At 48.7% G+C, this 24,838-nt stretch overlaps 8 protein-coding genes across 8 annotated transcripts; 4 read left to right on the plus strand and 4 right to left on the minus strand.

Annotated features, from left to right (window-relative positions):
- Positions 1-1,518: 1,518 nt before the first annotated feature.
- On the plus strand, positions 1,519-3,109 carry N7532_003402 (uncharacterized protein; the record flags this gene model as incomplete). Its single annotated transcript, XM_056615896.1, has 4 exons — positions 1,519-1,771; positions 1,839-1,891; positions 2,542-2,926; positions 2,970-3,109. The coding sequence occupies 4 exons, from the start codon at positions 1,519-1,521 to the stop codon at positions 3,107-3,109; spliced, it is 831 nt and encodes a 276-aa protein (XP_056476253.1).
- A 2,976-nt stretch (positions 3,110-6,085) lies between these two features.
- N7532_003403 (putative COP9 subunit 3) lies at positions 6,086-7,838 on the minus strand (the record flags this gene model as incomplete). Its single annotated transcript, XM_056615897.1, has 5 exons — positions 6,086-6,574; positions 6,631-6,783; positions 6,841-7,374; positions 7,427-7,591; positions 7,671-7,838. The coding sequence occupies 5 exons, from the start codon at positions 7,836-7,838 to the stop codon at positions 6,086-6,088; spliced, it is 1,509 nt and encodes a 502-aa protein (XP_056476254.1).
- Positions 7,839-8,191: 353 nt separating this feature from the next.
- On the plus strand, positions 8,192-9,666 carry N7532_003404 (glutamate-5-semialdehyde dehydrogenase; the record flags this gene model as incomplete). The annotated part of the gene is made up of 3 exons (XM_056615898.1): positions 8,192-8,492; positions 8,559-8,720; positions 8,774-9,666. The coding sequence occupies 3 exons, from the start codon at positions 8,192-8,194 to the stop codon at positions 9,664-9,666; spliced, it is 1,356 nt and encodes a 451-aa protein (XP_056476255.1).
- A 304-nt stretch (positions 9,667-9,970) lies between these two features.
- N7532_003405 (Mitochondrial carrier protein) lies at positions 9,971-12,701 on the minus strand (the record flags this gene model as incomplete). The annotated part of the gene is made up of 9 exons (XM_056615899.1): positions 9,971-10,048; positions 10,122-10,489; positions 10,607-10,711; positions 10,817-10,910; positions 11,401-11,602; positions 11,681-11,817; positions 11,869-12,144; positions 12,218-12,535; positions 12,597-12,701. The coding sequence occupies 9 exons, from the start codon at positions 12,699-12,701 to the stop codon at positions 9,971-9,973; spliced, it is 1,683 nt and encodes a 560-aa protein (XP_056476256.1).
- A 983-nt stretch (positions 12,702-13,684) lies between these two features.
- On the plus strand, positions 13,685-14,767 carry N7532_003406 (RNA-binding protein; the record flags this gene model as incomplete). The annotated part of the gene is made up of 5 exons (XM_056615900.1): positions 13,685-13,767; positions 14,004-14,060; positions 14,120-14,219; positions 14,284-14,659; positions 14,715-14,767. 5 exons carry the CDS (start codon positions 13,685-13,687, stop codon positions 14,765-14,767), a joined length of 669 nt encoding a protein of 222 aa, XP_056476257.1.
- Positions 14,768-15,915: 1,148 nt separating this feature from the next.
- On the plus strand, positions 15,916-20,199 carry N7532_003407 (uncharacterized protein; the record flags this gene model as incomplete). Its single annotated transcript, XM_056615901.1, has 5 exons — positions 15,916-15,957; positions 16,010-18,662; positions 18,718-19,203; positions 19,274-19,455; positions 19,525-20,199. The coding sequence occupies 5 exons, from the start codon at positions 15,916-15,918 to the stop codon at positions 20,197-20,199; spliced, it is 4,038 nt and encodes a 1,345-aa protein (XP_056476258.1).
- A 670-nt stretch (positions 20,200-20,869) lies between these two features.
- On the minus strand, positions 20,870-21,393 carry N7532_003408 (transcriptional coactivator p15/PC4 family protein; the record flags this gene model as incomplete). The annotated part of the gene is made up of 2 exons (XM_056615902.1): positions 20,870-21,085; positions 21,163-21,393. The coding sequence occupies 2 exons, from the start codon at positions 21,391-21,393 to the stop codon at positions 20,870-20,872; spliced, it is 447 nt and encodes a 148-aa protein (XP_056476259.1).
- A 227-nt stretch (positions 21,394-21,620) lies between these two features.
- Positions 21,621-24,661, minus strand: N7532_003409 (uncharacterized protein; the record flags this gene model as incomplete). Its single annotated transcript, XM_056615903.1, has 2 exons — positions 21,621-24,063; positions 24,120-24,661. 2 exons carry the CDS (start codon positions 24,659-24,661, stop codon positions 21,621-21,623), a joined length of 2,985 nt encoding a protein of 994 aa, XP_056476260.1.
- Positions 24,662-24,838: the final 177 nt, after the last annotated feature.

Consider the following 24,838-nt stretch of genomic DNA (forward strand, 5'->3'; position numbering starts at 1 on the left):
CGACATATATATAATATAATCTTAAGAAACTATCTTAATTTTAGGATGAAGATATTTAAACCCTATTCGAATCTAATTTAACCTTAATCATAAATATTAATTATAGAAGATGAAATAATTTAATTATATCAATATAGTAAAATAGTTAGCAAAAAATATTACTCTTTTCTTAGGACTCTATTCTCTATCAATAATTTATGACATCTGTTTACCTATAGAGAGAACATAATATCTTTATAATTAACTAGTTCTATATATTTCAGTTAAGTAGTAAATTTTATATTGATAGTCATTTTAGACACAATGACTGATAACAGAGACAGGGCTAGTTTTCATCTTCAAGAGAGTAATACTTAAAAATATAGAAAAAGTCTATAATTTTGTCCTTTTAAAGGAGTTTAAAGTTATATATTCTTTAGATTTCAGAATTATAGATATAGTGAGATTCTGAATTCTAAAATATTAAAATCTAGTATATTATTTTAAACTATAAAAATCGAATAAATATATTATATATCTGTAGGTTCCAAGTCCTAGTTTATAATTACAAAAGACTAATATATGTCTATCCTATATTACTTTTTACATCGTGAAATATAGTGTAAATTAAGAAAATAAAGATATTCACCAGTTAGAATAAAGAATTAAAACACATTTTGTCGGGAAATCACACGTGATTACCCTTGGGAGTGACGGCCGATAGTTCATCCGAAGTTCTGAATACTGAACCTTCCCTATGAGTGGCATCCAATATATTGAAGCCACATTAGATGCATGGCGTTTAATGTATCGAACTACCCCTGTTCGCGCCCCTTTTCACTGCATATTTTGTTTGCACTATTTGTTCTATTTTCGGTCTATATACATCTACTTAGTTACATCATTAGTTAATCAGACAGTTCTATCTCTTTGACTGGTCTCACTCTTCCTCCACACATTCCTGGTTATATGATTTAGCATCAGTCAACTTGCTTTGTCGTCGGATACCAGCGAATGCTGACACATTTTAATTAATATATTCTTGTGAATAATAAAAATTTAGAAGACTTAACTAGACCTCCCCGTTGCCCCGGGCCAGGCAGGTCTTTTGCCCGCCCTCTGAGGGTGGCCCTCGAAATGTCTCGAGGGCCGCAAACATGACAAACACAAAAAGTCCTGGGATTGCATATAATATGTAGGTTACAGCTGTATCTTTTGAGTATTTTGTTTTCGAGATTAGGATTTCAAAGAGTAATCGTATGGTGTTCATTAATGTAAAATCAGTGATTCTGATATATGTTATTATCGAGGTCTATTCTATATACAGCTAAGGGGTTTCATATTCATGAAGAAGCCTTGAGCGCTTTCGAACTCTCCCTGAATGTCGATTTTGCATACTAACCGGCCCCACGTAATTTTTACCAAAATTACTGGACCCTCGCAAGCGAGGGTCCGACACCCAAACAAAAAACGACCCCCACAATATAAATCTCTTCAAAAAGCTACACTTCCACTTCAGCATCCTCCCACGCCACCAATATGCCTCATACAAACAAGGAAATTGAGGAACTGATTGAAAAAGCGCTGGAAAAACTACATACCCAATCTCGGCCAAATATCTCAAAAGTTGCGCGTGAATTTGATGTGCCTTATCAACGGCTCCGTAGCCGCTATCAGGGCAAAAAATCACTATTTGAACGTGAACCTAATGGTCGGAAGCTTGATCCTGCCCAAGAGAAAGCTTTATGTGGCTGGATAGACTATAATGATAGTCTAGGATTACCAGTTAAGCGTACACAAATTGTGGCAGCTGCAACTTCAATTTTGAAACTCGCAAACCCATCCTCACCACCACTGAGTGAAAAATGGCTCAAACGCTTCCTACAACGACATCCTAAATACAATATCCGACGTCGAAAAAGCCTTGATATTGAACGTCTTCATGCACATGACAAATCATTGATTCAGGAGTGGTTTCAAAGGTTTCAAAATGCATTTGATCTATATGGTATTCAACCTGAAGATCTATATAATTTTGATGAAACAGGCTTCCAAATTGGTATTGGAAAAGACCAATGGATCATTACACGTGAACCTAGGCGAAAAATTGTTTCTGGCAACCATACAAATCGTGAATATGTGACTGTGGTTGAAGCAATCTCAACAGATGGGTTTTGTGTTCCACCATTGATTATTCTTGCTGCTGCACAGCTCCAATTTCGCTGGTTTGATGATCTGAAGAATGAGGAGCATATTGCTACCACTGAGACTGGCTATATAAATGATCAACTTGCTTATCAGTGGATTCAGCATTTTGAAAAGGCAACAAGAGCACGCATGAAAGGTTCCTGGAGGATGCTCATATGTGATGGCTTTAGCTCACATTTGACATATGAGATGGTCAAATATTTTGAAGATAAAAAGATTTTACTTTTCTTCTTACCTCCACATACAAGCCATCTTCTACAACCTCTTGATGTTGGTGTTTTTAATGTGTATAAACACTATCACAGCGAGGCCATTGAATCAGCAACCGCAACTGGCTGTACAAAGTTTTCAAAGATTGATTTTTTGGCTGCAATTTCATCAATTCGCACCAAAACTTTTACATTACGCACAATTCGTCTTGGGTTCAAATTATCTGGCATCTGGCCAATAAATCCTAATATTGTGTGTGATACTCTGGTGGATTATAATCATCCTGAAGTGCCAGAATCCCCCTCAACCAATTCATCCAATTCAACAAATATCAGCACACCCAAAACAATTCAACGATTTCAGAGACTTGAGAGCAGGCTTTTGACGTTAAACAAGGATATTTCTCATTATGAAAATATTGTCAAAAAGCTCTCAAAGGGGGCACAATCATGTGCATATCAGCTAGAGGAGGCACACCGAGAGATTGAGACATCAAAAGCTGCAACTGCTGCACGCCATGCACGTTATGGTGTATCAAGAACAGGTTTTATCAAGAGGCATTATTTCTTCAGCGAATGTGGCGAAAATGAAGCGGGATAAACAAAAGCTGACTGATTTGGAGGCAATTGATAAACTGCGGCCCCAGTGGAAGAAGGTTATGATTGAACTAAAACGGCACTGTAGGCAGTCAGGACGCCGTTTGAAGCGCTGAAATTTTTTTTATTTATTGTTCGTCCTATGAATACACATATTGAGACCTCAATTACTAGTAATTCTAATGTAAATGTGGGTAATTTGGGTGTCAAAGTCGGATGCTGTGATAATTTATATTGTGGGGGTCGTTTTTTGTTTGGGTGTCGGACCCTCGCAAGCGAGGGTCCAGTAATTTTGGTAAAAATTACGTGGGGCCGGCTAGGTAAGGGGGAGCATCATCCTCATGAGTATCCTGCTCTCCATCTTCTAGCTCAGATATAGCGCTTTGTCGCCGCTTTGTTTTGAGCCTTCTTATGAGGGGGTTGAACAATATCAAGGACAACATTATCAATATCACCCTCATCACAATCATGATCATCACCCTCGTCAATATCACTGATTGGTTCAAGATAGTGAAGGGTTGTATCCTTTTCCTCCTGTTTAGCCTGTATCTCTTCACAAGAGAGATATTCATTGATCAACGCTCGTCGGCCCTCTTCAATCTCAAACCTTGATGTACACATGAACATCATAAGATCTTGGATTGTTGACGGCTTCAGAGAGCCTCGCCGGTAGTGACAGCCATCCCGGGCGGAGTTGAAATGCCGCTCTACACCTGCTCCTGCTGCAGGTATCGAAAGCACATCGCGGGCAAGTTTTGCAAGGGCTGGAAACTGATGCTGATGATCCTTCCAACACACGAATAGGCGTTCGCGCAATGCCTATAATGGAAGTTAGTCTAGGTTATACAATAGAGAATTATCACTTAGTTACCACTTTCGAGGTATTCTTCTAGCTCATCAGATTCACCAGACAAAGTCCTGGAACCCTTCTGCCACACATTCCATCTCAAACTCCGATATAGCCACTACAGATGATCGGGTTTTAGATATTGATTGTGCATCTGAATGGCGTCGCTTGTAGACGTCAAGGTAATCTTTAAGACTTGCTCGATAGATTGCACGCCAATCATTATCTGGATCATCCCAGGCCTTCCCTTCAAAAAATTGAAGCTTCTGCTGCGGGGAGAGGATTGTACCAATTGCGTAGAGATTGCTGTCAATTGTGTCGGTCATACTGTAATATTGTGAAAACTTCTTCTCTGCTGCTTCCAAGCAACTTCTTTCTGTTCCAACGCCTTTTGAGACCTTTCAAGATGATCAAAGAGCTTATTGTAGATGCTAAAGACTAGATGGATACTAACATCCCTAGTCTTTGAAGGAAGGGCTGTGAATTTGAAGAAAGGTTGGGTGATCCAGAGAAAATATTCAATCTGTGGCCACTCTTCGCAAAGTGCTCCTGATTGTACTGGGAACAAAACTCATCGAATATTGATTGTAGTCGTTTAGCACGTCGAGGTATCAAAAAGGTTGAGTTCCAGCAAGTTCGTACATCCTGGATTGGAACAAGCTTTGGCTCTTCGGTTTGAAGACTGCAGAATGCCTCCCGGCGTTGAGGACTCGCGTTAATATAGACAGCAAGGTTTCGGACCTAGAAAGAGAGGAGAAGAGTCAGTATAAGAAGGTATAGTAAGCAGTAGGAATATACCTTATTAGGTGTATCAACAATCTCTCTTTTTTGCTGCCTCATTCAATATGGTATTCATGAGAATGATATCTGGAATTTTGACGAAACTGGGTTCGCAATGGGCCTAACAAGCACTTCACGTGTAGTCACACGTGCTGAATACTATGGCAAAAGGAAGCTTATACAGCCAGGGAATCGAGAGTGGATTACAGCGATCGAGTGTATTAACCGATCTAATGTTCTCCCGCCGACTATTATCTTAAAGGCAAAAACTTCAACTCAGCGTGGTTTACTACTACGCCAAGAGACTGGCGCTTTGAAGTTGGTGCAAATGGCTGGACTACGGATCAAATTATTCTTGCTTTGCTTGAAAAACACTTTATTCCGCATACTACCAACTGTCGACATGGGGTATGGCGGCTATTAGTGATGGATGGCTACGGAAGCCATGTTACACCTCAGTTCGACGATATTTGCCAGCAAAACCAGATTATTCCAATCTGTATGCCTCCGCACTCTCATTTATTTCAACATCTTGATATTGGCTGTTTTGTTGTTTTGAAACGGCTATACGGACAACACGTTCAGGCTAAGATGCGAAATGGCGTTAATCATATTGATAAGCTTGATTTCTGGCCTCATATCCTCAGGCGCGTACAGAGGCATATAAACCAGCTACGATATCAAATAGCTTCGCCGCTGCAGGCCTTATACCATATGAGCCACAGCGAGTGCTTAATATTCTTGATATTCAGCTTCGAACACCAAACCCTCCAAACCAGCCGTGGTAGTGATAGTAGCCGCGATTTCATACCTCGCACGCCAATTCATCCAGTTGATATCCGACGGCAGGCTTCTTCAATCAAAGTACTACTACGGCAACGCTCATATACGCTCCCAAGTCCTGCTAAGATTGCGTTACAGCAGCTAATCAAGGGCGCTGAACAAGCAATTCATCAGGTTGCTCTAGTAAGCAATGAGAATGAGCGGTTACGCGCTGAAAATGCCCACCAAGAGCGAAAAATAGCATTACCAAATCGGCGAATAGCTAATAATGGTGGGATGACTGTTGGTGAGGCTCAGGAGCGTATTGAGAAGGAGGCAAATGGTGTTGAAGCAGAGATCATAGACAATTCAGCGGCGGCTGCGGTAGCGAATTCGGCCAGTCAGAGAGCGCCGCCGAGGTGTTCAAATTGTTGGAATATAGGGCATAAGAGAACTAGATGCCCTAATGTGTGAACAGTGTTAATTGAATATATTGGTTGGTGGTTATTTTATATATATTTTCGTGGTAGGGTAGTTTGGTAGGTGATCCGCTGGCTTACATGATCCACTCGCTCACGGGTTACGTTAGTTTTCTACTGGCCTACTTATTATATATTGTGAAGTGATACTAGTGATAAACACCAACCCAAGAAAACCAGAGTGCAATTAAGCTATCCCTAAATATATATGAAGGATTTTCATATTAAGGCATATCCCCCATAATGTCCTCATCAATTTCAAGACCTGCATCGTCTCCGATTCCCAGGTGAGCTTCACCTGCACCTGCCCACACTTGGCCCTTATGCACATGATCAACAAATTCAGGGCTCACACCCAGCTTGTGGATATTTTCCCTAGCGGCCATCATCAGACCTTCTAGTGATCCTCTCTCCTTTGTAAACATTGTCTGCAGTCGAAGCTCATGCGATGAAGGGCATAAGCGAGGCATACCCGAGAAGCGCAGCATTGCTGCATCGGAATGACCCGGTGTCTGGACTAGTGTGGCATCCAATGCACCAGAAATAATAAGAGATGCAATGACTGATTCAGCGGCCACCTTGTCACAAGGTAGCGATGAACTTTGCCCTATCAGATCGGCGATAGTCAAAGCAGCGAAAGTCTCCCCAACACCCACAAGTGCATGCCTCGAGAATGAGTTCATGACCTGGGAGACCAGACCCATATTGTTATCCTGACAGATTGGGTTAGTATGGTGGCTGTAAGGAGTTCCACCAGTCAGTGACTCACCTTGCGCCATATATCCTCGGCCGCCCCAACCTCAGCATCTAATCTCCCGAGATCACCATGCTCAAAAGCCTGTGCGAAGTTCACATAGGGTCTGGCAAGAGACTGATATATCCGAACCACATGCGGAGCTACCACGCTAGGAGGAGAGCGAAGCTAGCAATCAATAGTCAATAAAAACAGTACGTCACAGGATTCATCTTCTTCGCTTACCTTCCCTGCTTCCAGTAAGCCCACCAACAACCACTTTTTGTAGGCCACCACCATGACCATGCTAATAGGGCCGTTGGTTGGCATCGATATGACAACCTCAAGGAAGTGGGATGCCTTAGCCCATTCTTTCAAGGCCAAGTAGATCATCCCGCCAAATAGAAAATATTGGAGATAGTCACTGCAACTGAGGGGAGACGATAGTCCAGAACTGGCGTTGATGAATGCTAGACTCGACTCATGTTCCGCACATAGCACTGGTGAGGATTTGGAGGAAACTCGTTCTGCTGGACCTGGAAAATGGCAGATATGTTTCTCCAGAATGGGCAGCGAATAGGAATAGGCCCTGGCGCGCAGGCAAAGACGTACAAAGAGAAGGTGCATCGACGTGAAAACTGCGCCTGATGGGTCCAGTTTCAACATCGCATCTCTAATCAACGGCACGGCAAGAAGCGGCTGAGGACTGTCAGCACAGGAAAGGGAATCGACTTTCAAATAGGGGGTGGGGAAGTCTTGCCTTGATAGCAGTTTGAGCAGCTTGAGCCGTTAGCTCGATAAGGTGCCGCCATTCGAACCCAACATATCGTACCTGGATGGGATCGAAGGTCTTGAGATAACGTGTGCATTTTGGCCATAGATCCCCGGAGGGAAGCAGGTCGCCTGGTAACGTTTCCTGTGTTTTCTGCTGGAGTGTTTGAATCCGCAGAAGAAGAAGAAGTAGATATGTAATGGAATCGGTGGCGGGGTCAAAGTGCTAAGAGAGATTTAACCCCCTGATTAGCAAATGTCGCCGCACTCAGGATCGACTTACAGTAGGGGAAAGGTTTACTTACATCCAAAAGGGTGTGGTCAGTGGCAATAAGGTCTAAGGTTTTGCTGGAAAGTGACTGGCGGACGGAAGCAACATGATCGCGTATACAGCGATCATATTCTTCATCGGATCGACGTGCAGAGATTCGCAGCTCTTCCGATTTCGAGATAAGGGCTGATATAGAATCCATATGGGCGACCCCACACCCACAGTCGCCTGTGGAAGAGTTGAAGCAAGTAACGATGGCCAGGTCGGAGGCGCCAGGCCTAAGGTAAGGACTGGGAAACGTCGACGGTGAATTGAATAAGATGAGATGTAGAATCACTGAGCAAAGCGAGCCACTAAAGGTGGACGAGCGTATGCGAGGGTGAGACGCAAGTTTTGGAAGTTCGAGGTCGGGCTTGTGAAGGCAGGAGATAAACAGCGGAGAGGGATCGGCCCAGGCGGTCTCCAACTCCCCCACTGCACGGGATGCCCTGCCCCTCTTGACTCATTCCCCGCTCGCAAATTTCCCTTTCGTCGACCCATTTCCCCTTCCACGCAATGTCGCTCACTGAGTCCGCTGCGGTGGATGTCGCACGCAGCGCATCCATTGCTTCTCGTCAACTCGCAACGCTTTCTAATGATGCCCGGAACCAAGCTCTCTCAGCACTTCATCAAGCCCTAGACAAAAACCGGGCCACCATCCTGGCCGCCAATGCGAAAGATGTTGAAATGGCCACCCGAGCCGCTGCGGATGGCACACTGAGCCATAGTATACTCAAAAGATTGGATCTTTCACGCCCCGGCAAGTATGATGACATGCTCCAGGGAATCCTGAGTGTACGGGATTTGAACGATCCCGGTGAGTTGTCTATTCAGCTTCTTCTATACGCCCCCGAGGACTCAAGCTAACCAGGAGAATAAAAAGTTGGTAATGTGACACTGCGGAAGCTTCTCGATGAAGGGTTGACCCTAGAAAGAGTCAGTTGCCCCATTGGTGTTCTCCTGATCATCTTCGAGGCTCGGCCCGAAGTGATTGCGAATATCGCGGCCCTGGCCATCAAGTCCGGGAATGCTGCCATCCTGAAAGGTATGATTTACTGCCCTCGCATTTCGCTCTCTGTTACTGACACCTTTATATAGGTGGGAAGGAATCTATGGAGTCCTTCGTCGCTATTGCGAATGTTGTATCAGAGGCCATTGCCAGCTCTCAGGTCCCGGTTCCATCTATTCAGCTTGTCAGGACTCGGGATGTTGTTTCTTCTTTGCTTGCCCAGGATTCACTCATTGACCTCGTAATCCCCCGAGGCTCCAATGAGTTGGTCCGCTTCGTCAAAGACAATACGAAGATTCCTGTTCTTGGACATGCAGATGGATTATGCTCTGCCTACGTGCATTCCGATGCTAAAATCGATATCGCCGTGAAAGTCATTGTTGATTCAAAGACAGATTACCCGGCGGCCTGCAATTCACTCGAAACGCTGCTGGTGCATGAAAGTCTACTCGACTCGACCCTTCCTGTCGTCGCCCAAGCCTTGCTGGATAAGGGCGTTTCTCTTCGTTGTGACAGCGCATCCATGGACGCCTTGATGAAAGCGCTACCAGCTGACAAAAGAAATAATCTCTCTGCTGCCACTGGAGCAGACTACGAAACCGAGTTCTTAGACTTGGTACTAGCCGTCAAGACTGTCTCACGTGCAGAAGACGCAATTGCACACATCAATGCCCACTCGTCTGGGCACACAGACATCATCATAACTGAATCTAGAGAGGCAGCAAACTGCTTCATGAGCAGCATTGACAGCGCAGGCGTTTTCTGGAACGCATCTAGTCGATTTGCTGACGGGATGAGGTATGGATTTGGTACTGAGGTTGGCATCAGCACCAATAAAATTCACTCTCGGGGTCCTGTCGGCCTTGAAGGGTTGACAATCTATAAATACCTGATCCGCGGGGAGGGTCATGGAGCTGCGGATTACCACGAGGGCGAGGCAGGACGGAAGTATCTCCATAAAAGCCTTCCAATCGACAAATGATTGTTACGGTTTAGAAACAGGAAGTAGGAAGCAAAATTCAACAGAAGTTTTTTTTTGAACATTTCGCAGTCGTAAGAAAAGATGAGGACTAAGCCGGATGTAATTTTCTTTTGCGCCTCTCCATTCATAAAATTCTGATCCCCCAGTCCAACCTAAGACATTTTGCCACTTTAGGTACATCGACTCGAGGCCTTTTGCCAGACTCGGTGAGATTGACACCCGGACATGCAATGCGAGTAGAATTACGCATTGGCATATTCGCATTGCCGGACAAATGCCGGTACCACCATCCTTACAAAGTCCTTTAGACCTTGAAACCACGCGAGCGTCTGCGACCGCGAGCACGCTCAAACTTCCGGCCCTTGCTGGCGACGTAAGGCTTCTGTAGAGATGCCGAAGCAGGTTAGCGCTTTGAGTCCATTTTAGTCTATCGAATCCGTCACAGTTGAACGTACCTTGTGGGAGTGGGGACCGAAGCCGAAGTGCTTAACAGCCTCGCGGGAGTTCTTGGGGCCACGGAGCAGCAGAGTGTTGGCACCAGTGGGGGCGCGCAGGGCAAGCTGATCCAGGGTCAGGATCTCACCACCAGCCTTCTCAATGCGGGCACGGGCAGTAGCGGTGAAACGTAGGGCAGCAACCGACAGCTTGGGGATGGTCAGAAGGCGGTTGTCGTCAGTCACGGTACCGATCACAACAACGGTCTTGCCCTTCTGGGCCTCGGAGATGTTGGCAGCGATGCGCGAGAGCGAGACGGGGGGGCGGTTGATGCGCGACATGAAAAGACGGCGGAGAACAGCCTTGTTGAAGTTGGACTCCGTGCGGCCTATGGCAAGTGTACAGAATTAGTTGAGAGTTCAAGCCGAGGGGATTTTTCAAATCCCTCCACCGTATCGCACTAAGGGCAATCGTCGTGGATTTCAATAGGGAGGGTGTATCATACGAGCCAGGAAGCGGTACAGCTTCACCAGCACCTGCAAGTAGACGTTGTCGCTCTTGGGAGCCTTGCGGTGGGTGCTGCGCACATGGTGACGGTCCAAGTCGATACCTGAGATTTTCGAATCGTGTCAGCCAGGGAACGGGGTGGAAAAAGCGACAGCGCAATCGAGATGCGCGAGCAGGACGGAATGATGGCTGTGAGAATTGGACATACCCATGGCTGCTGAAATGGGATTGAACACCTGGAAGTTGGCTTGCTGTCGCACCCGTATGAAAACTGCAGGAGGTTTTTGGTCTTCGACTCTCGGCTGCGCGGCTGTGTGTGGGTTGAGCCCTACGCTAACCCCGTTATAGTATACGTCACATGACGTGTATCCACCCCCCAAAGACCCAGGGAAGGCTAGGCTAAATCCGGTAACGTTCCATAATCGAGTTGTCATTATGAACTACTAATATAGTACTGTACTTAACTAGTTAACTATCTTATTATGCGTTCATTAGCGCCAGTTGGACGGGTAATCGAAAACGAGAATCGGGAATCTGGACAAGTCTACTCCAACTCAGCCTAGGTTCGTAGAGAAGAGAATATTGTCTCTGAGAGTGAAGCACGTAAATGATTTCACGGGTATGGTGCACTCTTTTTACTCGTTTCATTTCTTTTGTTCGGAGTCAGCTATGTACAGAGAAGTCGCGACGAGAAAAAAGTTACAACAGAGAACGTTGCAACCCATCTATCGAGCGATTCTTATGAAAGCATGTCTAGGTATATTGCAGCTAATCTCTATCACCCAGACTGACTAGGAAATCCCTGGCAAGTTCGAAACTGAGCCAGCTGCTCGCCATGCTGGGAGCCACCTTGAGCAGGTTGGGGCCAATTCCTTTGAAGAGACCCCGCAGCCCTTCCTTGGCCACGATGACGCGCACTGCATCCCATATTGATGAGTACTGATACCCCATGCCGGACATAGTGTTGATCTGGAAGCGTCGACGCAAAACATCACTAAAGAATTGTTTCAGTCAGAACCGTACATAGGTAGAATGAACACCGAAGGGCAACCAAGAGGAGAGGCAGGCTCACAAGGGATATGTGCAGGTTTGAGCCACGGCTCCGGAAATGGCACCTGCCAAGAGCTTCCGATATGGACTAGGATTCTGTTCGCCATCTGGTGTCAAGTACTGGCGCACAGATTCATATGTCATGAAATTCAGCCCAACCTATTGAAAGTCAGCAGGAAAATGAGACAGTTCTAGACAGAATGGACTCACATATGGGGCCACACCGGCAACAGTTGGGACGATGCCTCGATAGAGCGCGATCATGCCGCCTTCATTTTTGTATATCGCAACCATAGTGGTGAACATACCAGGCAGCTTTTGAGACATATCCCGTTGTCCAAGTTCGGCAAAAGAAGCTGATTGGATGGAGAGTCGCGTACGAACAATATCCAGGGGATATGTGACCGTAACGGAAGTGATGCCGGCAATTCCACCACAGACAAGGCGACTGGCCGCGGACATGTCACCGTCAGGTGATTCAGCGAACTGATATGCAAGTCAGGAATGTCCGTTCATCGAATGTTTAGGGGTATAAGGGATCCGGTATTCCGGCATGTACCTTTTTGTAGAAATTATAACTTCCAAACTGAACAGCAGAGTAAGGGATAATGCGAATGCAGTTAGTACCATTTCCTCGCATGAAGCCTCTCCACCCTTCTTCTCGTCCCATTTTCACAAGCGCTCGCCAGATGGATAGCTTATACTCTTCTCGACCAACACTTTGAATTTGGAGTAGGATTTTCAACCGTTCCAAGGGTGAAACAATGGTTCGGGAGACGGCCCCGGCTACACCACCGGCCATGAATGCAGCAACGACCGGCTCAGCAAGTTTGTTTCTAGTTTTAAGTAAGATCGAAGGTGGTTCGGGAATGGAGTCCTAGGAGGTCGAGGGTCAGTGATCGCCAACCAAGGATAACGACGGGCTTGAGACAACCGACCTGGACCGGGGCTGCTGGGGAAGAAAGCTGTAGAGTTTGCAGAGAAGGTTTCGTTGCACCCTCTGATACCTCTTCTCGAGGCGCGTTCTGGCGATTGAGGCTCATTTTGGCTGTATCCGCATCGAAATGTGAAGGATCGGACGACCAAGGTGTTCTCGAATAGGACGGAGCAAGGTTCTGACGAGATTTCAAAGCTTATTCTGAGACACGATGAGAATCTTCATACGCCAGGTGTTCAGAGAGACCGTATCGCTAGTTCGACGTAGTGACTCGACGTAGGAAAGAAAGCACTGGGAGTCAGGATAGAATGCGACGCGCTGGCCATGAAGATTGTTCGCTTTCTTTACTGTTGGGAGAGTTTCTACAGGTCCATTGTCGAGATCATAGACCCGGTGGCAGTTTCCTTTTTTTATTGCGACGTCAACGTGGATGTGGCCGAGGGAGATGGTCGATGCCGGGAGTCGAGCTTTGTCGGGGAAACGAGAGGTGGGTAACGACGGGGCTGAAGCTCAACTGGAGACGGATGGAATTGCACTATTGCTTTTTCCTCTTCTCCTATGCTGGAGATTTCCGGTTCACCACAGGCAGAATCGAGGACAGGGTGAGGGCTTGAAAGAGCGCGAGTAGGGAGAGGAGTGGAGAGTGGTGAGGGAAGGAGTGGGAGCCAAACCATCCCGACTTGCCGGGCTGTCTTTACGGTACCTCCCGAGCGGACTGTGCCACTAGCCACTCCACGGTACATGCATTACATAGGCACACTTACCAGCACTGAGGTACCTCTAACTGTAAGCGGCGTTGAACTGACTTGGGGTTCGACCGGGAACTTCTCTGCCTGCCCACTGACACGGCCTCCTTATCTCTGTATTGATGGAAATTATTTTTCCTCTTCTTTCCTCTCTTGAGCGCTCCCTTCAAGTGTTTCAAGTGGCCGGTTAGGAGGTCATACCTCTGTACAGTCATTGGCGTCAGTGGCGCCTATCCCCAACCGTACTCACCGCCGTCACATTATTCGTTTCTTCTCCCTTCGTGCACTTTCCAACTCCAACCTCCTTCCTACCTATGACATCGCCGATTTTCTCTGCTCTGCAATGTCTCGCTCAGGAACCACCCTCTATGTCACCGGCTTCGGCCATGGAACCCGAGCCCGCGATCTCGCTTACGAATTCGAACGGTATGTCGCGACTTTCTACGTTTCTACCCGCCTTCTTTTCGCTTTATCTTCGGCGCCACGATGACCTTTCATCTCCCGTGCACGATCGACTTGGATCTCGTGCTGGCGTTATAGTCGAAAGGCTTCATACTTGCCTTTTTGACTCCGCCATTGGGTTTGAATATTGCTCATTACGCTATGATAACCTGGGCCTGACTCCCTTTGTATGATTACAAGCAAGCTAATACCCAGACTAGGTACGGCCGTCTTGTTCGCTGCGATATACCAGCCCCACGCACGCCTTCCAGCCGACTGTAAGTGGACAAATTTTTGCACCTTCGCATCCACTTAAGCCTAACAACCATCTATCTAGGTTCGCCTTTGTCGAATATGAGAGCCGTCGCGACGCGGATGATGCCTACCATGAAATGCACAACAAGCGCATTGGACGTGACGACCTGCTGAAGATCGAGGTATGTCCCGCCACTACCCTTCCATGGCGGTGTCCTGTGTTTGATCTAACGTGGAACTACTCAGTGGGCGCGCACTCCACCCTCAGCCTCGTGGCGGTTTGATTCTGGCGCTGGCCGTGACCGCCGTCGCGAGCGGACTCCCCCACGCCGTGGCCGCTCCCCCTCGCCCCGCCGCAGCCGAGGCGACTATTCTCCCCGCCGTGACGATCGCTACGAACGCGACTACGACCGCCATGATCGTGACTATGATCGCCGTGACCGCGACTATGACCGCCGCGACCGGGACCATGATCGCCGCGACCGGGACCGCTCTCGCGACCGTTCTCGCAGTCCCGAAGACCGGGAACGTGATGTCAAGGAGGAACGCGAGCGACGTGATGATGACCGGGAGCGGCGTGAGGATGACCGGGAGGCTCTCCCGAACGGCGAAGACAGGAAAGGTGCGTTAGCTGTATACCATGAACCGAACGGGATTATTGCTAATTCTCTCAACAGTACCCCTGGACCCCGTTCCTTCTGCTCACGATGAGCTTGATACTGCTGAGTAGATCGACTCAGTGCCATTTTGCTTCGAGCTCTCACGTTCCCGAAGAATTTCCCCCCACCCCCGAGTTGTTACCACGGATCAGCAAGAAAGTGGCCCGAAATCGTTTTATTATCGCACCCGAAGGCTACCCCGGTATTGTCACTTTCCCACCAAGTGGCGCATGAGCCATAATTCTCTGCTATTCCCTGCGGAAATTCTCGTTTTTTAGCTGGGGTCTCCTTAAATGGGTCTAACCTCCTCCCTTGTTTCTCTTATTTTTCCTTTCGCTTGCTTTTGATTCCGGGGGATTCCTTCGTGGGTTTGGGTATTTATCCTAGTCAGCAGCTTCGAAACGAACGTGGAGCGATCGCGTTCTAACTGCCCTCGCCCGTCTCTCGTCCTTGCGTTTTCCTCGATGAATCCCGCCCGCCATCCCGTCTTATTCGCAAATTTAATTTCAAAGCGATTCCCGTTTTCCAACTCCCTTCGCCCTGTACGATCGGTCGAACCGCGCGAGGACTTCGTCATATCGAATCGCTTTTTGTAGTGTCGTATGCGTTCGAGGTATCCGTAGGGAAGGGTGCGCATCACCCAGGACGAACCGAGGCCTATTAGGACTAATCATTTTTTACAGCAGCTGATAGCCTAGATAACATTGAAATGTAGCTATTCTGCTGACATGTTCACTTGCCCTGTCGTTCCAGCCCACTTGGTTCGTCGTGTTCCTCGTTTACCTTACAGAAAAATTTTTCCCCTCCAATGGCATCTCTTAGATACACAACTAGAATTGCCAATTTCGACGGTGAATCGCTACCTCCACGATGCTCTTGCTAATTTGAAAGATTGGGGGCAACTCTTACCTGCTACCAGATTCCTTGCTCAGTCAAAATATCTGGTCGTCTACCCTGCCAGTGGTTATCTACCAAGTCATCACCTTGATCAGCTGTCTGGTTAGCTACCCTTACGCTGATGCATCGGAGTCCAAGGAAATTCTGAAAATGGAGAGAAGGGATGTGGCCTGAAGCAAAAGGAGTGTGGTTACAGTAATCTTCCCCGCAACTACTGTGTGCTCCAATGACGTAGAAACCCATCGTACCGGCGCGGGGGAATTTCAAGTATTACAACCTCATAATCTCTCTCAGGGCAATACGACCAACTACAGGAATCTACATGGAGTCCTCCGGCGATAGAGGCATCAGCATTGCGATCGATGTAAGGCCACCCGAGTGATCACCGACTACACTCATAGCGCTAACAGAGCTAGAGAGGCGGCACTTTCACCGACTGCGTCGGCAACCCCGGGACGGGGCGCCTGGAAGATGATATTGTGATCAAACTACTCTCAGAAGACCCCGCCAACTATGAAGATGCCCCTCTTGAAGGCATTCGGCGGATCATGTCTCAAGCTACAGGCCGCGAAATTCCCCGGGGCCAGCCAATCGATACCTCCTCTATTAAAAGTATTCGCATGGGTACCACTGTCGCTACCAATGCCCTGCTCGAACGAAAAGGCGAAAGAATTGCGCTGGTAGTCACCAAAGGCTTCCGAGACTGTCTCCGAATTGGAAATCAGGCACGGCCTCGTATTTTTGATCTCGCTATCGAACGTCCAGATGTTCTTTACGAGGAGGTGGTCGAAGTAGATGAACGGGTCACCTTGGAAGATTATGCAGAAGATCCACAGCGTCATACCACAGATACTGCTTTCCGATGGCAGAGCACACCCGACAGCCAAATCGTTCGGGGTCTTTCCTCCGAAGCTGTCCGTATCTTAAAACGCCCGTCGGAGAGCCGTCTAAGATCGCAGCTGCAACAGGTGTACGATCGAGGAGTTCGAAGCATAGCAGTATGCCTCATGCATGGATACACCTTTCCAGACCATGAGGCCTTGGTTGGACGCCTTGCCACGGAAATTGGCTTCCACCATGTGAGCTTGAGTCATCAGCTGATGCCTATGATCAAGCTCATCCCACGGGCTACTTCTGCGTGTGCCGATGCATATCTAACACCTACTATTAAAAAGTATATCTCAGGATTTCAGGCCGGGTTCAAAGGGGGGCTTGGAAGTGAAAGTGTAAAGGACCAGAGTGGTTCTCGCGGTGCACGGTGCGAGTTCATGCAATCAGATGGCGGCCTGGTCGATGTAGACCAGTTTTCTGGACTCCGAGCAATTCTGTCAGGTCCAGCAGGCGGGGTCGTCGGTTATGCATTGACTTCGTATGACCCAGTATCGAAGATTCCTGTCATTGGGTTTGATATGGGCGGTACCAGTACAGATGTCAGTCGGTATGGGTCCGGCCACTATGAGCATGTCTTTGAGACGACGACGGCCGGGGTGACTATTCAGTCTCCTCAGTTAGACATAAACACAGTGGCTGCTGGTGGAGGTTCCAGGCTATTCTACCGCAATGAACTCTTCGTCGTCGGTCCGGAGTCCGCAGGTGCTCATCCTGGTCCTGCATGCTATCGCAAGGGTGGGCCTTTGACGGTGACCGACGCAAATCTCTTTCTAGGCAGACTGGTTCCGGACTTCTTTCCGAAGATTTTCGGTTCAAACGAAAACCAGGCCTTGGACGAAGAAGCAAGCCGCTACCTCTTCGAAAAGCTGACGGAGGAGATCAATGAAAAGATCTCAAAGGGTGGGCACAGCAAACTGATGACACCAGATGAGGTTGCCTTTGGCTTCATCAAAGTTGCCAACGAAACGATGACCCGACCTATCCGATCATTAACAGAGGCCAAGGGCCATGACACGTCAAAGCATCGGCTGGCCACTTTCGGGGGCGCGGGGGGTCAGCATGCAGTGGCCATTGCTGAAAGTCTTGGGATTCGACAAATCCTCATCCATCGCTATTCATCTGTTCTGTCCGCATACGGAATGGCGCTGGCCGATGTCGTTGATGAAAGCCAGGAGCCAGAATCCAGAACGTGGAGTGACGAAAGGGAAGTCCAGCGAGAGCTTGCGAAGAAGATGGAAAAGCTAAAGAAGCATTCCGCAACCAAGCTTCATGAGCAAGGCTTTGACGACAACTCCATCATATTTGAAGAGTACCTCAACATGCGATACAGAGGCACAGAATCCGCGTTGATGATCCTGAAACCCACCAAAGAGGAAGCAGCCCATCTCTTCGGGGGCAACGGTTGGGCCTTTGGGAAAGCATTTGTGCACCAACATGAGCAAGAATTTGGATTTACCCTTCCGGATCGGGACATTATCGTGGACGACGTCCGAGTGCGTGGGATTGGCAAGACTTTTGAAGTATCTGAGAGGACCGTGGATGTACAGCTGCGTGAATCAAAACCCATCGATGTTGTGGGTCATGCATACAAAACGTCCAAAGTGTATTTCGAGGGAGGTCGATACGAAACCCCGATCTACAAACTCGACGATCTGCAAATCAACGACCGGGTGCAAGGGCCTGCAATACTAGCAGACGGCACCCAAACCATTGTAGTGACTCCAGGAGCATCGGCTCTGCTCCTGAAGACACATGTTGTGATCAATATCGGTGAGCCCGAGACCAACCCACCTCCGATCAGCACAGAGACCGTGGATCCGATCCTGTTGAGTGTCTTTTCGCATCGGTTCATGGCCATAGCAGAGCAAATGGGACGTGCCCTACAAAAGACTAGCGTCAGTACCAACGTCAAGGAGAGACTCGACTACTCATGCGCATTGTTCGATGCGCAGGGCGGACTCGTTGCCAATGCGCCCCATCTTCCAGTTCATCTGGGCAGCATGTCCACTTGTGTACGAATGCAAGCCGAGAATTGGCAAGGCAACCTCAAACCCGGGGACGTGTTGGTTGCCAACTCCCCGTGCCAGGGAGGAACACATCTTCCCGATATCACCGTCATTCAGCCCGCATTTAGCAAGGGAAAAATCATTTTCTATGTGGCTTCAAGAGCGCATCATGGTCAGTTGCCCCTCTTTGGATGATGGGGCATTTTTTTTTCTAATCATTCTCTCAGCTGATATTGGAGGCATTCTACCTGGCTCCATGCCGCCCCATTCCAAAGAGCTCTACCAGGAAGGGGCCCGGATCAAAAGTGAGAAGCTGGTCTCTGAAGGCGAATTCAATGAAAAACGCATTACGGAATTGCTTTACAATGAACCTGCTCAGTATCCGGGCTGCAGTGGAACGCGATGCCTTGCAGATAACCTGAATGATCTCAAAGCCCAGATTGCGGCCAATAAAAAGGGTATATCTTTGATCAGCACTCTGATTGAGGAATACGGCGAAAGCGCAGTCTTGTTCTACATGCATCAGATTCAGGGCAATGCAGAGCTCAGTGTGCGAAATTTGTTGAAAGAGGTTAGCCAGAAATTCGCGGGCCGAGATTTACGTGCCATCGACTATATGGATGATGGGACCCCCATCCAGTTGAAGATATCGATCGACTCGGAGAAGGGCGAGGCGATCTTTGACTTTGAAGGAACGGGGCCGGAAGTATACGGTATGTCTTCGATGATGTCTTTCCGACGATCCGGGTCGGTATAAATAGCTAGTGTTACTGACGCTGCCAGCGAATATTAATGCCCCGGAGGCCGTGACGTACTCTGCAATTATCTATTGTTTACGGTGTCTGATTTCTGAGGACATCCCCCTCAACCAGGGCTGTCTGAAGCCGATCAATGTGCGGATCCCGCCAAACAGTCTTTTATCGCCTTCCGAAACTGCAGCAGTTGTGGGAGGGAATGTTTTGACCGTAAGTTTCTGGACTGAAAAGCAGTCTCCTGGCGGGAAACTCCAACTAATTCCTACTATCGAACGACAGAGCCAACGCGTAACCGACGTTATCCTTAAATGTTTCCAAGCCTGCGCCGCATCTCAGGGGGATACGAACAACCTGACTTTTGGATTTGGCGGGAATCGCCAGGGCGAAACAGAAACGAAAGGCTTCGGATATTATGAGACCATTGCCGGAGGCAGCGGCGCGGGCCCTGATTGGGAAGGCACTTCAGGGGTCCATACTCATATGACAAACACTCGCATCACAGATGCCGAAGTGTTCGAGCGGCGCTATCCCGTTTTGCTGCGGGAGTTCAGTCTGCGCGCGAACTCGGGGGGTCGAGGGCAACACCGAGGCGGAGACGGGGTCATTCGAGATATCGAATTCCGCATCCCAGTGCAAGTTTCAATTCTTTCAGAGCGTCGAGTCCACCATCCGTATGGCCTGGAAGGAGGCGAGGCCGCTCAGTGCGGTCAAAACCTTTGGATTCGCCGCGTGGCAAAATCCGATGGGGGCTGGGAGGAGAAGTGTATCAGCTTGGGCGGTAGGAACTCCACTCAGATGCAGCCTGGGGAGCGGATCATCATTCGAACTCCCGGAGGGGGAGGATGGGGACCTATGGGCGAACAGCAACAGCTGGTGCGCGAGCAAGACGCCCGTCATGCCTGGAGAGGGGGATCTATTGCCAATCGCATGGCAACACACGAAGCCAGCATGTAGAGCGAGTGCCCTTCAGAACACTCCACTCCCCGATCCATTATTTGCCTTGGGCCATGGCGGACCAGTGTATAGGGTAGCTAACCAGGCAGTCGATCATGTGGGTGACTGGCTAGATTATCAGGCATATGATCAGACAGGTGACTGAGAAAAGAACTTAGTAGGCGGGGTGCAGCTTTCAAATTAGCTAGACCATAGGGTGGAGGTGGCATTCGCCGCCGGAATTGGCACCATTTGGCCAAGCTTCTATTTATGTAGCTAAGAGATGTCATAACGGGCGGTTTGTGGTCACAGTGATCTCCTACATATTCCCTTTAAAAACCAGTATTAAGGATTCCAGTAAGAACTGGCATCTCTCTTTGGCCTAGGTAAGGTATATATGAACAGTCATTCAGATATATAGAGGATATATGGGGGTCAGATTTGCCGCGTAATTTCGCACGTTATTATGGCGAAACCACCAAGCCCTCAATACATGACCCATGGAATGGGGGTCAGATTTCTGTATTTACTATGCATACCTGAAAGGCAAGAAGCTTCTCAGGTTTCTTCTGTAGACTTTAGCTACAGACCAAGATTTACTTCAATTCAAGGTATCATTGGGCATATGGCATCAAAGAATGGTATGGTACAGTCGCAGGAGTCCTCATCGCTGGAAAAGTCTTAGCGGCCTTTACGCCTCGCTCTCCTCATCACTCGTGGCCTCAATATTCTGCTTTGAGGGACTCTTGCTAGATTGGTCGTGTTCATCATTACCACCGGAGACTTGGCCTGCCGCACCAGAATATGTCGGTCGGGGCAAAGCTTCACCATGCTGTTGAAGGGCTTGTTCGAGCTCGGGGAGAAGTTCGACGAGGGCAGCAAACTGATCGATCGGCATAGAAATTCCCTGTAAAGCAAAAGAGGGAGGAGCCAGTCAATATGTCTGAAGCAGTTGTAAAAGCACGAGTACCTAGGCCTGTCTACCTTCTTGCCAGGGAGCTGTTCTCCGTTCTTTTCATAGTACTCCCGCACATTGATCATAGTCTTCTCGTGGAAGGTGGAGATTGTCACGCGGCGCATCTTGGATATCTCCCAGTATCGGTCCCCATTGGAATCGGTTTTAGCCGTGGTCGGTCCGTCAGAGCCCACTTTGGCTTTCTTCGCCTGAGCGTCGTCGGCACCCTGCAGGCCGGACGAACGCTTTCGAGACGTCATAGTGGCCGAGAGGAAAGAGGGTGTTGCGATAATAGTCTGGTTTCGTCGTTGATGTAGATGCGGAGATTTGGCGAGGGTGGTAACTAGGCGCAAGAAGATGTGATGCTTGAACTGGAAGTTCGAAGGCCCACTGATTAGGGAAGAGGAACGCGAGAACGACTGCTCCGTTTTGACGCGTCCATTGTCACGTCACGTGGCGATAAGGCACAGGTTGCATGACGTCATTTTCAGAGTGTCAACACGCGCAGCCCCTGCAGCAGCAACGAAAAAACGAACCCCCGGGCAACAGTTTCCACTTGAAGGCTATCAAAGATCTTTTCGAGAGCTTCTCGACTGGCGGCGGCACCCATAACGCTGGTGAGGGCCTGGGGGATTCCTCTTTGCACAAACAATCGACGTGCCTTTTCTCGCAGTTGTGCTTTCTCTTCCTCACTGGGAGGCGCCGGCCAAGCCTTTAATTCGGCTTCAGTTGGGAGAGAATTCTCACGAAGCTTTTTTAAGTATTCCCCGAGTGCATCGTCCGATGTATGACTTTCAATCATTGAGTCCTGTAGCAGGTCACGAATAGTTTCTAGAGTCGGACTACCGGGGCGCAGGATGTATGATTTCGCCGCATTCAAGAGGGTGCGGCGGATGTTCCAAGCAGATGACAGAGTGTAGAGCTCGTTGATCACGGCAAATATGAGCTCCACCGCGATTTGGGTTTCATCCGCCGTGATGGGGTTTCGACGTCGTTGCAGGCTTTGGGGGGTGCTTTCAGTGGCTATATCGGTTTCTCCTCCGGTTTGAGTGTTGAGCGAAGGTAATTGATAGTCTTTGGTTGTCTGAAAAGTTTCTTGACTGCTTGTTGGTCCAAGAGCGTTGACACCATTGGAAGGTACTGCCGTTGATTCAGAGGCCCACGCCTCCTGCTCATCAGCTGTCAGATTAGCATCGCTGCCAGTGTCGCGAGACGCTCGTGATTCAGCCTTATCTTCCTTTGACGGATCCACAGAAGATGCAATGGGCGAGGACACAAGCGTATGGATGTCCTCTTCCCCACTCACTCTGCTAGGAGCAGAGCTATCGTCAGCCTTCAGGCCTGTGGGAGAAGAAGTGACACGACCCAGGCCGTTAGCAGGGAGAGCACCGGAAGGGACATCAAGGCTGGCGTTTGACAGATTCTTCTGGTGAAGTGACTGTCGATTTGTGGAATTTGTCGGCTTTCGGCTATGGCCAACGCCTCCAAATACACCAGTCACACCGTCAAACATCGCACGACCGCCTCCAGCAACTCCTTTGGGGGCATTGGTCAGTGCACCCAAAACTCCTTTGCCCATGTTTTCAAATGCGCTCTGGCTAGGGAAGGAGAATCCAGACTTGGAGGCACTTGCTTCAGTGGAGCTCACTTCTTTCTCCAGGAAGCGCCGCATGCGGTCGGTATTGGCGAGAGATTCGTGCTTCACGGCTTCTTGTAGATATCTTTCTAGGTCACGAGCAAGCTCCTGCCGTGTTCTGCCTTTCCATGGTGGTAGCATTGGGAACTTGTCCGAAAAGCTCTGGATGCGATTCAATCTTGAGACTGTCTCTATCATCTCATGAAGAGACTGGAAGTCGGAATAATTTCGAAACACCATCCAGCCAGTGGACCGAGCTGACGTTGGCTCAACCTGGAGGAGGTAATCCCACGTAGGTCGTGACTTTACAACTCCCTTATCTGTCGCCGCGGAGTCATCATCCACTAGGACCTGGGCACCATGAAGGCTCAACGAAGCAGTGCCATCATCTTTAGAAGGGGCTTCGGAAGCTGCCGGTGCTTCTGAAGAAACGGAAAGTGCTAGCGGCTCAGGGGTTGCAGCATCTGCTGATGCTCGCAAATTCAATTTTGTGTCATCATTCGGAGTTTCGATGGATGGATCAATACCCTTTTCAATCATCTCATGTAATTCTGTCTGGTCGGGTTGAGCAGATTGGATATGGGTCACCCCTTGCTCGTCTTGAGATGCAATCATAGCACTCAGGCGCTTCGCCTCGATCAAGGCTTCCTCTGTTGCCCTATCAGTTTGATTTGAGTGCCGTTCATTGGATTGTTCCTGCGTGGATTCTGTAGTCAAGTTCTTTGTACTCTCCACAGTCTTGGAAGCAGCCACGCCCTGGTTCCGTGCACCTTCAACGCCAGCATCGATGGCATGCATAATCTCCGATTCACCGTCTTCGAGAAGGTAGATTATCCAATCATTTATGAATTCCGGGCGAGCGAGACTGATGACCGTAGATTCGAGCACGACGCCAGCGAAGACTTCTCTAAGAAAATCCCGGACTGGGGGACAATTATATGCTTTAGCGTCAAGATAGTTCGACAATATATCATCCGCAATCATATTGAGCTTCTTCCGCTGCTGAACCTCTGACAGGACATTGGCGAGGCTACTGTCGGGAGAGTCCTTGAGGTACTGGTCGACAATGATTTTGGCATCCTCTGACGATTTTCCTGAAGCAGCAAACGCAGCGGCTAGTTCGTTCAGGAATACAATGATTATAGAGGATGAGTTCGTGAGGAACTGCAGGAAAGTGTCCTCCGTCCTTTTGTGAGAGAGATGAGATGACATCGTTAAGATAAAATGGGTAAATATCCTTTGACAAGAGCCAGGGAACACAGATTCACTTGGTAGGATCGGTTCATACCAATACCTTGCATTCTGTTAGCTTGTTATGGGGTCAAGAGGTGGGGGTTTGGCAGTTCTAACTTGACATAGTCTTTGATGACCGCGTCCGTGAGCGATTTCAGGGCGGCAGCAGTAGCTGGTCGAAACGTTGAATACTCCAGATCCATAGAAGAGAGATCTTCTGGGGAAGCAATTGCCCCACCGTCATTCCCAGTGTCAACGCTGACGGACGTCGTTCGCTTGGGCCACTCCAAGAGCCTGTGGGAAACCTCCAGGGCTAGTTCTTTTCGTTTCCTGGGCGTATTGGGTTCCTCGTTGTTGCCATCCTGGAAGGTCCCTTCCAATGACGCGTGCAGAATGACCCCCAGGGCAATACCGATCAGTAGTAAGCCGAGTCGCCCCAGGATTATGTAGGTTCCCAGCATCAAGAGAGCAAAGACGCCAATGATAGTCTCATTACTGGAGGTCGAGAAGAATTCGAGGGCGTGATCCATCGCCTCCTTTGCCAGGTTCGCATTGGAGCGATCTTGCTTGGGCAGGGGGTCATTTTGTGTTGCGACAGGAGAAACAGCTGGGCTCGGGGAGGGAGCGGAGGCAAGCGCATCATCGTCGGGTCGATCCATGGTTATTCTGCATGGATTAGCAGAAGCGCGGGCTGATATCACTGAGAAAACGGGGGACAAACCTCCATTCCTTTCGTCTGAGAGAAAGGCAGGTCCACGGAAGAGGGTTGATTGACAACATTCCAAGAGGGCCGACCCCGGATGGGCTGCCAGTTCCCAAGTTGGCCAGTGCGCCAC

The sequence above is a fragment of the Penicillium argentinense genome (genome assembly GCF_028826775.1).
Source record: "Penicillium argentinense strain IBT 30761 chromosome Unknown utg000004l_segment0_segment0, whole genome shotgun sequence".
NCBI lineage: Eukaryota > Fungi > Ascomycota > Eurotiomycetes > Eurotiales > Aspergillaceae > Penicillium > Penicillium argentinense.